Genomic DNA, 16,218 nt, shown 5'->3' with positions numbered 1-16,218 from the left:
AGTTCAACATAGACCTCATTTTGTCATTATTTCCTTCTACCTTGTATTTTAGATTAGATTCCAGTCATTTCTTCAACTAGAATTTGAGTTTTCCAAAGGCAGAGACTGTCACATTCTCCTCTGAATCTTCCTCAAGCTTCCTAGCACGATGCCTTGCACAGAGTAGCTGCTTAGTAAATGTTCCCTGAATTGTACTGAGTTTAGTCTATTTTGGCTTTATGGCATCTTTTTTACCTCAAAAAAAAAAAAAAAGTGGAAAGAGAGAAGAAACTTAAGACTAATGAGGAATACAGCACAAAAGACATGTAAGACGCATAAAGAATGACTTCATTCTTTGCATTACTGCTTTGGAATGCCCACTGCTGATCTTTATACAGTTTTGTCATTGATTGTATTTAGTGAGAGCAAACGTTAGAAAGCACACAAAGGCAGACAATGTAAAACGCCCAACACACGTCATGCAAAAATTCTGTATGATTTGAACTATTCTCAAGGTTGCCTTTTGCTTCAACTTTAATGGCAAAATTGGTACCATCAAAGCCAACATAAGACATATTTGCTCTGCTTTAAACATGCAAAAATCAGTGTCACCTTCAGTTGGGCATCTGCTGGGTATTTCCGGATAAGTAGGTATCTTCTTTGAGGCATAGTTTAAATCAGGTGGCAGCTTGGGTATTTCAGACTTGACGTTTGTATATTTATTTGTTGGCAGCTTCTACAATATGTGGATTCCCCTGAGATTAAAAGGAGAAGGACCTAGCACCTTTGTTTTCTATGCCTGTGATAGAGATGCCTTATGAAATGATAGTGCCTCTATTAGTAAGCCAAGTATCTGGATTACATTGTGTAGTCTTAGGCAGCTATTTCCTCTATCTTCCATTTCCCTATCTTGGAGTTTACTCATCCAGGGTAGATGGCCTAGTTAAATAGCATTTGTGTTAAGCTTTAAAAACTTACGTTGTTGTGTTCTACTCAGGTCCTTGCTAACCCTTCCTCTCCAGTTTCTACCAGATGGACTCTGTTGGTTCTCTCTTTTTTTTTTTTTTTTTTGAGATGGAGTTTTGCTCTTGCGTGCCCAGACTGGAGTGCAATGGCACAATCTCGGTTCATGGCAACCTCTGCCTCCCGGGTTCAAGCAATTCTCCTGCCTTAGCCTCCTGGGTAGCTGGGATTACAGGCATGTGCCACCATGCCCAGCTAAATTTGTATTTTTAGTAGAGATAGGGTTTCTCCATGTTGGTCAGGCTGGTCTTAAACTCCAGGTGATCCACCTGCCTTGGCCTCCTAATGTGCTGGGATTACAGGCATAAGCCACTGCGCCCGGCCCAACTCTGTTGGTTCTTATCCTGTTGTTTTTATACCCCTGTGTTTCATTAGCTACATCAGCTCCTTCTGGAAGTGGCCAAGCACACATCTTATCTTTATATATTCATTTTGATCTTATTCTGCCTCCTATAGGTTTGCCCTATCAGTATCTTGTCTGTGACTATTAATCCCTTCTGGGAGGGAACATTTATGTTCTATACAAAGGTATGGAGAATGTAATTTGCAAACAGGCAACAATGTCTTTTGAAGACTGTGAGCATAGTTAGTTAGCTGTAAATTCTAACCTTCTTGAGAAAGGATGAAAATTTAAAAGGTTTAGCTGGAAGTTACTGAGTTCTAGTCCTATTAGTTTTGTAGATTAAGCTATTCACTCCTAAACAACTTCTACCACATTATCAGCATCATAATCTGCAGCGTGGATAAATATCCGTACTTGTCACACTCCCCATGTCAGTCTCTTGTTCTTGTCCATTTCTACCCTAAGCCTCTGCTGTGCCCTTAATCTCTGCTTGTTTCTGTGTTCCACCTTTCCCTTTCATGGTTGGCTTTCTGGCTTTTCCATTCCAGTGGCTCCTTCTTTTGACTGAGGGATACTAGTCTTTACATAGTTACTATGAAAAAGGAGATGGCCAGAAGAAATTCATCTTTAAGTGGCAGCTGCCACCAACACACAGAAGCATTCATTCAAGATGGCTTAAAGAAGATAGTAACTCAATGTATGACTAGAAAATAGAGTGATTCAGCCAAGTATGAAAGGAATTATTTTCTAATAACTCCTCCAAGATGACTAGTTGCTGATTAGTATATACTTGATTTAATTATTTTCAAAACTGGTTATTTTTGAAGGGGAAGGAGGTGTGAAGCAAGAGGGGAAGGGGAGGTTTTTTTTTTTAGAACTCCTAATTAGTACAAATCCCTGTTTTCAGAAAATCCTTCATTTGAGCTATTTCTTTTCACTTTTTCTTATTGGGTGCATGACATTTTAGAATTCTTGGTTTCAGCAGCAACCCAAAAAGGCATAATTGCAAACTTACACATCAAAAATGAAAAAATAAAAGCATCATGATTTGAAACAAAAACTAAAACAGGCTAAAACAAAAATACAAGCGGCAGCAAAATCACTGAAACTAACTCACAGCATCTTTTTGAAGACAGGGAGGTTAGTTGGTTAATTATTACAGTGCTCTGGTAGTTACTATCTTAGCTTTGAGAGTTTAAATGTTTAGGAATGCACATCCAGAAGCGGCACATGTAGAAAAACCGTGGTAGCCAAGAGCTATCTGAACTACTGCTGCCTGGGCCACCCTATTCCAATCAACATGGATTTCCAGAGTTGCTGTTCTATGGTAACTCTCAGTGAGAGAGACAAAGAAATAGACCATTTTTAGAAACCAAGCAAAAAATGGATGGGAATACAATACCTGGAAAGTTTATCAAGCATGTTGACAAGTTTCATGGCTTCATATTCTTTTTGTTCTTCTGTCATTTCATCTATGGGGTTTGGCATTGGTTCCTCTAAATGACCAGTGATAAGATTAATGCTATAAAAAGAAAAAAAAGTTATGCTGTATGTTTTAAAATTATGCTCTTTCTATACTTTTCTGGTCCACCTTTTAAGTGATAATAAGAAAGAGTATAATAGCCAAAAAATTGGCAATGATTTCAATTTTATGGTATAGGACTGATATAGGAATTTTTAAAAATGGACTTTTCCACTAATTTGCTTTGGGAAATGGGCTATACTTTTTTTAAAAAATGAAAACTGTCTTGCCAACTTTTTTTTTTAAAAGACATGGTTGCTTTTTAAAAATACAAAATTTGATTAGTGCCGTTAGGATAAATATCCGCGGATGCACAGCTTATTCATGAATCCTAAGGGGACACATGATTTCAGGGAAGAAGAAATGACGAAATCCATTTTGTGATACAGCATAAAACAAACATCAAAAAAATTGGAAAAATGATGACAGAGAGGCTACAATCTGGAAATGAAAGCATGCCAATTTATAATCTCAGGAAATTAGTCCATTAGTGAGACCACAGAGGGCAATGAGTGTTTAAATAATAAAAGATAAAGCAGAAGAACAATTTTAATTAGTTTGATCTGGCCTAGATAAAAAAAAAAGGGATGAAATCTAGCCTACCAAGAGACAGGTATATCATCCTGGCTTTCTGGAAATAGATTTAATACAGTACTTAAAATGAATACTTTGCATAAATTTTTTATGAGGTTGTAATACCAAACAAACTATTCTCTCACAGAAAAGCCATACTTTTTTTTTTTTTTTTTTGAGGACAGGAAATAAAAGATAACTCTTTAAATGGCTCCTAAATATCTACAACAAACATTTTTCTGGAGAAGCAGACAAGAGATTACAGTATCTTATACCAGCCAAGTACATATTTTTTTTTGTTTTTGTTTGTTTTGATGGAGTCTCGCTCTGTCACCCACATTGGAGTGCAGTCGCACAATCTCGGCTCACTGCAACCTCCGCCTCCCGGGTTTAAGTGATTCTCCTACCTCAACCTCCAGGGTGGCTGGGATTACAGGCATGTGTCACCACGCCTGGCTAATGTTTGTATTTTTAGTAGAGATGGGGTTTCACCATATTGGCCTGGCTGGTCTCAAACTCCTGAGCTCAAGTGTTCCTCCTGCCTCAGCCTCCTGAAGTGCTGGGATTACAGTCATGAGCCATGGCACCTAACGGGGATAGTTTGTTTTTAATGATCAAATTAAATATTCCTGCAAATAGCAATTGCTAATAAATTGCCTTCTAGGGTCTATGAACATAAATGCTTTCAGAAGCCAGGCCTTTAAGGTAAGCAAGTGAGTGAGTGGGTCAAATACACATAATGTGGAGTGTTGGGAGATTGGGATCAACTGGAAAACAGTGCCCAGTTTAAATTTAAAAATAAATAAATAAATAAATAAATAAAAAGATACTGGCCAAGACAAAGACACAGTGATTAATTAAATCTTCTGGTAGCCAGCTTGCAAAACCCTGTTTGAGACTTTCGGTTGGGCAAGTTACATTCTTTACTGACCAGCGCTTTTCTCATTTGGGGTAAAGGCTAGCTTACTACATACTGTTATCTAATACTATTAGATTTACTTTTCTTTTCTACCTTCCTCAGAGGCTGCATGACATACTCATTCTTATGGAAGGATTCAGTGCTCACCACCCTCAAAAACCTGATTCAAAACCTATCTTGCCATTCTTGCATAAGACCTACATCTAGAGTCATGCTTAAAAAAATTTTTTCCCCCATTAGAAACCCAACATATAAAATAGACAAAAGTGAACTGCTCAGGCAAAAAGGAGATGGGAATAGTCAAGTAGATGGGGGTATAGAGTCCTTTTATTTGTCCCCTAACCTTTCAAAGGTTCTGGGGCAACCTGAAAACCCATAGCCTTGTCATTTATTTCTAGCCTTGGCTGTACATTAGAATCACTTGAGAAACTTTAAAAAAGAGCTTGGGCGACAGAGCGAGACTCCATCTCAAATAAAAAAAAAAAAAAGCTTGGGCCTCACCTTAGACCAACTAAATGGGTGCGCACGCACGTGTGCATGTGTGTGTGTGTGTGTGTGTCTAGAGTACCTGCTTTAGACACTCATTGTGTGCTATTTCCTCTGTTTTCAGGTGCTCATAAAAGAAGAGAAGAAGGCCTCCAGTTAGAGGCCATCAACAAAAATGCTGAATGGGTCATCGTATTTCCTAAAAGTCAAGAACAAAGAAGACCCAGACAAGGCTTCTGAGAACTATGGAGACGTATCCAGATGCCACACTGAAAATACAATTGACCACCCATCCATTATTTGCTCAGGCATATGACAACACATCCCTTTTCACTGGTTTCTCTTCTGCCCCCTGTTAAATTAGAAAAACAACTAGTCTTATAAATGAATAAAGGTGCTTATTATAGATACATACCACTTCCCAAGCAAAGAAAATCAGGCCTCAGAAGAAAGTATACGGGTAGGTAGATGTATTAACTATGTAGATCATGCTTATTTGCCTCTTGAGAGATGGCTTCTCTCCTCAAATTCAATGGAGCTGTGATTTGAAAAATCAGGCCCGTAGGCACTTTTAGGATATAATGACATTTGCACACATGATCATAGGCTTCAGGGAAAAAAAAGCATCAGGAGGACACACTGGTAAGCTATGTGGAATTGTGGGCACCACAGCATACAAAGTCACTATATGAATTCCTAGATTAGGACACAATTTGATGGTTTTCTTGGTTCTCTTAAGAGCTTAGTGGAAATTAAGTCTGTTTTCCATAAGGTAACCTCAAGTCCCCTGGCTGCTAAAATGATATAATGGTTTGCTCTGAAATTAGCTACTAAAGTAACACAATTCTTTGCTATCTGAGCACAAAAGCAGCAGCCAGAAATTCATTCTTACAGAGTAAGAACTCATTTTTTTTTACCCATGGAGTAAAACATTCCATCCCTCCAGTCATTCTAGGGATTTGGGTTTCATTTTTTCCTTTAAAAAGACATTTTCCCCCTGGATATTCCGGAGAATGTAAACAATGCCACAGAAAACACAAGTTAGGGCACTGAAGTACAGTGTACCACTCTATTATGGGAAAAATGCCAGTGTGCTGTGGCAGAAGGCAGACAAACACTGTCTCTCCTCCCACTCCCCACTTCAAACCTGAGTCTCATGTAGTTTCCCCACCCAGAAAGGAAGAGAAAACAAGTAATAGTCGCCATGACAACAAAGTTGTGAGATTTCATAAAATAGATACTTCTGGTGGAACAAATACCTGACACCTTTACAACCTCAAATAGTACAGTCTGAGATGCCACAGTCCAGGTTTCAAGATCTTAACACTATGAAATTCTGGAGTTACTTTTATTTCATTCCAAAACTTGGAGTCTTAAGATGCTTTAAGAACACTAATTGTGGCAGACATTTTATTGGGTAATTATATTTATCATCATCTCCTCCACCTTGTCTCTGCTCCCCTGTCCCATTTTCGTAGCACTCCAATCCTACTATTTATGACTTCCAATTAGGTGACAAGAAGTGTCTAAATTCGTATCTGTGGTATTTCATCACAAATTTTGTATAAGACTATTATATGAACTGACAGCAGCTATGGGCCTGGAGACAAAAGGATTAAGACACATTAAAAAGGTATGGACAAATGAATGCAGGTATAAAACCTGAACTGTATTTCAAGTCTTTTGCTCTTTCTTCAAATTTTTGTTACCTTTGGCCAACATCAATAGTACTAGGCCATTTAACAAAAAAGATCCATTAAAACTTAATTCAGCTATATGAAAATTAACTTCAATCTCTACAACGTGTGGCTTAAATTTATTCAAAGCATTCTGGTTAAAAAAGGAACTCTAAAGTCAACCTACAGGAGTTGGACAGGTAAGATAAGTGAATAGGATAGGCTGTCAAACCGAAGGAGCTTATACTTCATATGAAGGAAACCACAGCTACTCAGTTCCATCAGTTGGTTGCCATGTAGCATGCAGGCCCTATGTTACCAGAACTTCCAATTTTTCAAAAGAAGTTAGAAATCAAGATTTTCATCTAAAATATCTACGGGATATGTTACCAGAACTTCCATTTTTTTCAAAAGAAGTTAGAAATCAAGATTTTCATCTAAAACATCTGAATTCTAAATGTTGGTAAGTAATTAAGTTATTTTAAGAAGCACTGTATAGGCCGGGCGCGGTGGCTCAAGCCTGTAATCCCAGCACTTTGGGAGGCCGAGACGGGCGGATCACGAGGTCAGGAGATCGAGACCATCCTGGCTATCACGGTGAAACCCCGTCTGTACTAAAAATACAAAAACTAGCCGGGCGAGGTGGCGGGCGCCTGTAGTCCCAGCTACTCGGGAGGCTGAGGCAGGAGAATGGCGTAAACCCAGGAGGCGGAGCTTGCAGTGAGCTGAGATCCGGCCACTGCACTCCAGTCCGGGCGACAGAGCGAGACTCCGCCTCAAAAAAAAAAAAAAAAAAAAAGAAGCACTGTATAAAACAAAAAAGCAAAACCACAAACCAAATAACCAATAGTATATGGGGCAAGCCAAACAAAACATACTTGTGGGCTAAATCCAGACAATTTGCAACCTCTACGAAAGGGATTAGGGTTTTTAGGAAAAGGCCAAGACCAGGAAAAAAGGGGACAGGCGAGTGGGAAAGGAGATGTTATATGCGAATGAAACTAAAACAACCTTCCAGGGGGAAAAACCCAGAATACATTGCTCCCCCAAGAAACAATATAAAGAACAAAATGGAAATTTACCATATCTGAATTTTCTTGAATTCCATTCCCTGGCTCCCATTCCTCAACTAGATGTCGAGCTTGATGAGGAAAGGGAACTCAATTTTCTTGGTATCCTAATGCTGAGGAGGGGCTGACTGACTCAAAAAATTCATTCATCCAACAAAAATTTACTGACTGCTGGCCGGGCGCAGTGGCTCACGCCTGTAATCCCAGCACTTTGGGAGGCTGAGGCAGGCAGATCACGAGATCAGGAGATTGAGACCATCCTGGCGAACACGGTGAAACCCTGTCTCTACTAAAAATACAAAAAAATTAGCCGGGCGTGGTGGCAGGCGCCTGTAGTCCCAGCTTCTTGGGAGGCTGACGCAAGGGAATGGCGTGAACCCGGGAGGCGGTGGAGCTTGCAGTGAACCAAGATCGCGCCACTGCACTCCAGCCTGGGCGACAGAGTGAGACTCTGTCTCAAACCAAAACCAAAACCAAAACAAAACAAAACAAAACAATTTACTGACTGCCTACTGTGTGCTGGGCACATCTACATGAACAAAAACAGACCAAAACAAAACAAAAACAAAAACCCCTCTTCCCTCTTGGAGCTTACTTTTTGGAGGAGAAAATAAGACTTGATGAAGGAGTAAGTTATATGGAATGTCAGAAGGTGAATAGCACGGTGAGAAAAAAAGAACAATGTAAAGAAGTATGATATGGAGTGGTAAAGGCAGGAGTGCAGCAACTGTTAACAAGGGCACAGAACAGGTGATACCTGAGTAAAGACTTGAAGGCGGTGAGGGAATGAGAGAGATATGGCAGCTATCTGGAGGACAGGCATTCCAGGCAGAAGGAACAGCAGTCAACAGAAAGGCCTCAGGCAGGAATGTGTCTGCAGAGCCTGACACATAGTAAAGAGGTCAGTGTGGCAATAGTATAGCAAGAAAGGGTGCAAATATACCACTGTGAGGACATCTGAACAGTTGACTAGTCTGATTTACATATTATAAGGATCGCACTGACAGTTGTGTTGAGAACAAAATGAAGAGGAACAAAGGTAGAAGCAACAAGGCCTGTGAGAAGGCTATTAAAATGATCCTGGAGAGAGAGATTTTAGCTTGGACCAGAGTGGTAGCAGCGATGGCAAATAAAAAGGGTAGTTAGATTCAGAATGTATTATGAAGATAGGACCAGAACTACCTGACAGATGTATGTGAATATTTACCAATTTAGAATGAATCAAATGGATTTTTGTGTTTTCAGGGATATCAGAGTATATACACAGATACATTTTCTTTCTTTTGTTTTCTAGATGCTCCGAGAACAGGGAAGCTATCTGAAGGGCAAACTCATTTCTCTCTGATTGGCTTTGAAACAGAATATAGCAGAAGTTAAAATAAGCTCTGACTTCACGCCCATTAGGATGGCTATTACTAAAAATCACAAAGACAAACCACCCCAGAAAAAATAATACTAGTAAGTGTTGTGAGGATGTGGAGAAAAGGGAACCCTTGTACACTGCTGGTGGGAATATAAAATGGTGCAGTTGCTATGTAAAATGGTATGGCAGGCTGGCCACAAAATTAAACACAAGAACTATCTACCATGTGATACAGCACTTCTGGGTGTACACGCAACAGAGCTGAAAGCGGGACTTGACAGATATTGGTAGATACATGTTCACCAGCATTATTCACAACAACCAAAAGGTGTATATATAATGTATATACATATGATGGAATATTATTCAGCTGAAACTTTGACATGTGCCACAACATGAACAAATCTTTTTTTTTTTTTTTTTTTTTGAGACGGAGTCTCGTTCTGTCGCCCGGGCTGGAGTGCAGTGGCCGGATCTCAGCTCACTGCAAGCTCCGCCTCCCGGGTTTACGCCATTCTCCTGCCTCAGCCTCCCGAGTAGCTGGGACTACAGGCGCCCGCCACCGCGCCCGGCTTGGTTTTTGTATTTTTTAGTAGAGACGGGGTTTCACCGTGTTGGCCAGGATGGTCTCGATCTCCTGACCTCGTGATCCGCCCGTCTCGGCCTCCCAAAGTGCTGGGATTACAGGCTTGAGCCACCGCGCCCGGCCACAAATCTGAAAGACATTATTCTAAGTGACACTAGCCGGTCACAAAAGGAGAAATATTGTGTATGATTCCATTTATAGACATTCTTAGATTCCATAGAGACAGAAAGTAAAATGGTAGTTACCAGGAGCTAGAAGGAGGGAAATGTGTACAGAGTTTCACTGGGGACAAGGAAAAACTTCTGAAGAGAGATAGTGGTGATGGTTGCACAACAGTGTAAATGTACTTAATGCTACAAATTTGTTCACTTAAAACTGACTAAAATGGTAAATCTGATGTTACGTATTGTATCCCCAAAGTAAAAAGGCAGAGTGAAGAGCACAATAAAACTTGCTTTGCCTACCTCAAAAAACAACAAAATTCCCAAAAACCGCAAGCTCTAGAGTCAGGCCGCCTGATCACTTATGAACTGTTTGCCTTGGACAAATTACTCGATTCATTGCCTTTAGTTTTCTCGTCTATAAAATGAGACTAATTCTACCTCAAAGGATTGTTGTGAAGATTATATAATATTTGTCTAGTTCTTAGAAAAGTGCCTGGCACATGTTAAGCACTCAATAAATACCAGCTATTGTTACTAGCACTAGTGAGCCACTTGTGGAGAAATAGGCAACACAGAAGGCCTCGGATGATCCAGGAGGTAAGTTACTCTATTCAGTCAAATCCTTACTATGGAGACGCACGTGTAATCTTCACTTAAAAAACCATGCAACAAATAGGTGGTTTTGTGGTGTTTGCTTTAAATTCAGATATATTTTGAAGAGATACCAGTTTCTCAAAATGTCTCCAGTAATTTGAGAATTATCATATAAATAACACACTGATTCTACATAAAAGAAGTAGGGTAAATTATGAAAGCACATCCTAATTCAGGTTTTTGCATTACATTTGCAATGGAAAGAACCAGTGTAATATGGTGTCATTCTTTCATTTACTTATCTGATATTTACTATGTATCTACCATGTATTAGCCACATAAATATATACATACTGAATATACATACATACAGGAATACCAAATTGCATCTAGGCAATAAAACAAAAAAGGCCTCAAAATGCCTTTTTAAATTATAGTCCTTTTTAAATATTTCCCATGAAAGGCTGTTTAAGAGTAATAACCTTGACATAAAGGATATAGAAAACTGACAATTGTGAATCTATAGCAAATAAACACTGAAGCAAAGCTCAATACTGTAGTTAAGCTAATACACTGGCCTCTTTTCCCTCTGGTCTTTTAGAACTCTGAATTTAGATACGTTCTATGACTGCTTACAGTAATAGGTTCTAGTTCCTAGAAATGCTATTTTACATAAATATGTCATCACAGCCCAAAATGGGCAAAGAGAAAAACCTTCATGTCCTGGTTTCTGGGTCACTTACTTCAATAAATATTTAATATTAAAAATAAAGAAATTTATAAAGCCCAATATAACGCAACAACTATAAAAAGCCTTGACTGAAGCAGCATATAGCAAAATCTTGACAAATAAAAGAAAAAGTATTTTGCCTTGTGCTGAAGAAACTGTTTATACAGCTGGTGGCATAGGTAGAGCTGAGAAAAATATGGTTAAGAAGGAAACACCCCTGAGTTTATTAGTACAATGATTTTAAGCTTTTGGATCTGATTATGAACTAGTGTGGTGTGTTAAGTGTGCAAGGAGTTTCCCTAGGGTTCTGTTCACTTTTGGCCATCTGTTCCTCCTATCCCTCCACAAAGCAGTCTTTTAAAGGCACCTCTTTGGGCCTCTAGATGCCTATGCACCCTGTGAAAGCCAGTCATCTAAAAGGAGACAAATGTCATTAGACACACATCTTTCAGTTGATGTCTAGAATAATGTACAAACCATACCAGCCAGTTATATCACCTTTACAGTCAAGGGACCTCCATTCTCAGAGGCATAAAATAAACAGGTATAAAAGTTAGAATTTAGAAGTTTGGTTTCCCTTTGACACAGGACTAAAGTTTATCTGAAAACTTTCAACAAACCTGGATAGACATACATCAAAAATTTATGTGGCATGTAACTCAATTCTATGAGTGTATTTTCTCTAAGTGTGCTAATTGCAGAAAGCCATTTCCAGTCCATTAAATACATTTATTTTGACACAAAAGACTTTGTTGTGATATTAACTGTCTACCATAGCCTGAATGTAAGCTCCATACAATTCTTGGTTTCAGATTCCAGTAAAGGATTACAGGTTACCTTGGTGCATTAATCAGAATCCACTTAAAAGTTTTGACAATGGGACTAGAGACAACTGGATGAAGAGTAAGTTCTCTGCTTCTGCCAATAGTAGCAACTGTTGTGAATAAATGCATCACAAGAAAAGCAGACTGAGATCTTGGGAACTCTGACTGGTGAATGGTATTCAGGGGTAGGGGAGTAAGCAATCCTTTCAGATGCTGATTTTATAAGTTTGATTGGTAAAAAATTTTTTACAACAGTTTTTAGGAAACAAGTTCTTTGAGCTCTGTGGATCGCTCCACAGAGTGCAAAGGGTACTCCTGCTTGCAAAGAACTTTGTTTACCACCACTTCCATAGAGATCATTTGAACAAATATTTTAAAGTAACATTAAATATCTCACCACACTTTTTCACTTTAAAGAAGGAAAATTTAAGAGAAAAGCAGATGCGAATCTATCAGAAGGGGGGAGATGTGATGCTACTTGAAAAACACACATTTATACTTATAATGAGCAGTGTTTAAGAAACACAACAAAATTTCACAATGGTGACTATTCTGACTACACCAACATACCATTCCTATGAATATTATAAGCAAAGTCCAAAGGCTGAAGATTATAATTAGGGATATAAGGCTTAACTACAGAAACTTTCCATGACAGAGAGCCAAGACAGTAACAATACTAATGTGGCTGTTGATTTCAACAGAAGGTACTTCCTGAAATCTAACATCACTTCCGCAATGTAACATAATTCTATTTTCCTACTGTTATAGTAGCATTCTGATGCTTGCTATATATATGACCATTACCATTACAGAAGTTCTCTACTAAACAAAATTAACAATACACATTGAGATGCAAAGATACCAACCATCTATGAGTACTCATGAGTTTTAGATCATAGCTGAATGTGTTCACACATCCTGGGATGTAAGAAATGCCTAATGTAATTGCTACTTTCATTTAAAAATATGAAATTTCTCAAGAGGTGTATTTTAATGGCTCAAATAAAGAGATAGCAATATCAAACTGATAAGGAAATACAGTTTGTAGAATGAAAAAAGCTAGTAAGACTAATTTAGAATGATGACTTCTGTAATTAGGGAAAGAAAGAAGCAAGATTCTTCTATCTTAGCTTCAAATACTTACCAGAGATAGCCAACTGATAATCACTAAATGGTGGCAGTCTTAAGAAAATAGTGCCTAGAGTCATTGTCAGCTTTCCCCCCAAAAACTCTATTTCTAGGACACACTCTGTAAGATCTTACTGAGGCTGATGGCATCAGGGATGCTAAAAGTAACATTACCTACTCAGATCTGATTTGCCAAGAAACAGGCCGTCTCTGTCTAATTGGGAACTGATCATTTCTTTCACCTTCTGACAACCCATTACTTGCATGTCAACAAGGCATGGCACAATGTATGTTTTTGAAAAGTATCTAATTTTGCAGATAGTCTATCCTCGATCACCTATTGCATGATTCACATCACACTCTAGAAGATGGCCAGCAGAAAACACAGCATGTCAATGTCACCATGTCACAAGGAAAGGGCATGCTTTTCCAATTTTCAGATGGAAATCTTCAAATGGAACCCAGAAAAAACATAGCTCAAATAACTCCTAATAAGCGGAAACTAAGAATTTACATGGGTTGAGGTTACGAGTGGGATGGAAAGGATGGAGAGGGAATTGGAGGAAGGAGAGGTGGTTTATCTTGGGATAAAAGAGAATAATTATAGTGTCTTTAACTTGTAAGCACTGACTCAGAGAAGACTTCATAGAGTCTCTGGTTTGTCTACTTATTGCACTTATGTATCTGTTAGAAGATGAGTCTCCATATGTTTGTTTGATTAAAATTCACTGTGAAGCCAGACTTTTCTTTTGATATTAATGTGTCTTGTTGCACTATTTTATTGACTTATAAAGGCTTTTATGCAAGAGGGAGGATCAGAACCTACATTTAGATTTCTGAGAAAGACTAAGCATCAAATCATCAACTTAAATAAGTGGATTTAGTTATACCTTATAAAATCTCAACCTATGGAAAGGAAAGCAAATAGTAAGCAATAACACTTTTTCAGTACAACCTAAACACACCAGCTCTCTTAGTACTTGGGAGAAGATAATAAGCATGTTGAAAATATCATTTCTTGCATTATTAGCTTTCCTCCATCACTTGAAGTCACTCTCTAAGGCACTAGCTATGAAACTGCCTCTAAAAACACCACTAAATGGAAAGCTTGCAAATCCACAAGAGAAAAGAAACACTTGGAAAATGAAAGACAAAGGAAGTAAAAGGCAAATAACCAACTCAAAGGCACAGCCATACTTAGGTGAAAAGAAATTTGATACTATACTTTGGTTTTGCATTTTTGTATTCTTCAGTGTCTGTGTCCTCGTCCTCTGAGTACCAATTATCTCCTCTTCCTCCAGCCAAGAGGCCCCTGGCCGCCAACAGTCCTGCAGCATTCCCATAGCCAGTGTATTTCAGCAGACTATCCACTGCAAAAACAGAATAGGGTTTTAGATAGGAATCCTTGGGTCTTCACCATCATCATCAACCACTCACCAACACAGCAAGGTTGAAGACAGACACTATGGCAGTAAACCTTTAAATTGAGAGATTTTCAAAATGTGGTAGTGGTTACACTGAACTACTTACAAATTTTCCCATAGGCTCTGGGGACTAAGAGCCTTTTTTGAGGTATCAGAAACTAAAACAGAACTGTTCTGAACACACTTTATGGCAAAAGTGGGGCCTCTGTGACTGCCAGACCTTTGGTAAGGGTCTGGCTTTAAGTTTCTGATCTCAGATCTTACTATTTAAAAATCCAGTTTTGGAGAAATGATAAGAAACTAGAGAGAGTGAAAGTCAGATTGGGATTTTAGCAATATGGCACATAATGTAAAATCTCTCTCATTCTCTGTTGGAATTGGAGGAAAAGGGAGTAAGAAATAAGAAAACTTAAGGAAGGATATTAGCAAATAGCATAGGCTATAACTTACTGTTTTTTTAAAATAAAAAGTCAGCAACCATATATAGGCACGTGAAGCCCATTAAGAAGGCAGACCCAGGAGTTAAGACTGGCTGGATTTCAATGATGGCTCTACCAATTACTAACTGGTTGACCTTGGGTAAGATAGTTTGCAGTTTTATCCTAGTTTTCTAATCCGTAGAAATAGAATAGTAACTATCTACCTCACAAGTTAATATATGCAAAGCATGACAAGTATCTAAAACGAAGTAAACAGTCATTCTTGTTCTCTGAGAAGAGTGGGTAAAATGATCATTTTAGAATTATCTTAGTTTTTTTTTAAAAAGAAGTCTAATGAAAAGTTTGGTTCAGGTTCTCTGTAAGTATTATCCTGCCAACAGGGTCAGGTGATGTCTCTCTTAAGATGAGCAGACACATACAACTTTTGCAAGGGATGCTTGCACTGTAGTAATGTTTTTAGTGATTTCTAAACACCTTTAAGGAAGATACTGTGCAATAACTGGCAGCTTTGTTTAGCAGTACTTCATTTTCTTCAGGTACAATTTCAAGGTAAACATTACAATATTTAATCAAAAGATAAGAATTGAGAAAATTTACTTAAGGTCTTTAACAGAATGTTGTTAAAATGTCATCTGAAAGGCAACTGGAGGAAACACAACATAACATACAATCTTATCCATGTATAAAGCCATAGTAAAATCTACATCTGTAATTCAGATCACTTACCTCAAAAAAGACAAAATAGAGCTGGAGAAGATTCAGAAAAAGGTAATTAAAATGACTGGAGAACTGAAAGGGTTGGTGGAAAGGAAAATAGGTAAGAAAAGTGGGTATATATGATCAGAGTATAAAATCATGGAGGATATGGACGGGATAAATATATTCTAGGATAGAGTTGACTGTTACATTTTCAAATACCTGAACTAGAGGGTCCTTCTCATGACACTGTAAATAGGTGGTATGGGGATAAATAAAAGGATGCCCTGCTTTCAAATAATATAGCAAACTGGTGAAATTTGTGCAAAAGGAAACATGGGCTAATGAGTATATTAAATGATGTTGAAACCAGTCATTTTCAATCTTGAAAACCTATTGGTAACTGTGGTCTGTCTATAATAATCCTCAGTGGGTGCTGGATAGAATCCTATTAGAATTATTGAATGAGGGTGGGGTAAGCCCTCTGAGTAAGTCTGATATGCTCTCTCTTGGCATCAGTGCCTCCCCAAGATGTAGTGTTTTAGATAAACGAAGGAATCATTAGAAAGTACTAGCAGAAGGCCGGGCGCGGTGGCTCAAGCCTGTAATCCCAGCACTTTGGGAGGCCGAGATGGGCGGATCACGAGGTCAGGAGATCGAGACCATCCTGGCTAA

The 16,218-nt window shown here is 38.5% G+C and overlaps 1 protein-coding gene across 2 annotated transcripts in view; it reads right to left on the bottom strand.

Moving 5' to 3' along the window:
• RIC8B (RIC8 guanine nucleotide exchange factor B) overlaps positions 1–16,218 on the bottom strand; it is a 121,344-nt gene that overhangs the window by 15,589 nt on the left and 89,537 nt on the right. Inside the window, exons 8-9 of one of the 2 annotated variants that reach the window (XM_011935489.1) lie at positions 14,209–14,353; positions 2,748–2,867 (exon numbers count right to left, since the gene is read on the bottom strand). In XM_011935489.1, coding sequence (XP_011790879.1) covers positions 2,748–2,867; positions 14,209–14,353 — 265 coding nt within the window. The remainder of the gene's footprint in view (positions 1–2,747; positions 2,868–14,208; positions 14,354–16,218) is intronic. The other variant, XM_011935496.1, reaches the window with a different exon arrangement.

The sequence above is a fragment of the Colobus angolensis genome, unplaced genomic scaffold (assembly GCF_000951035.1).
Source record: "Colobus angolensis palliatus isolate OR3802 unplaced genomic scaffold, Cang.pa_1.0 Scaffold10, whole genome shotgun sequence".
Classification (NCBI taxonomy): domain Eukaryota; kingdom Metazoa; phylum Chordata; class Mammalia; order Primates; family Cercopithecidae; genus Colobus; species Colobus angolensis.
This window is presented reverse-complemented; position numbering and strand designations above follow the sequence as displayed.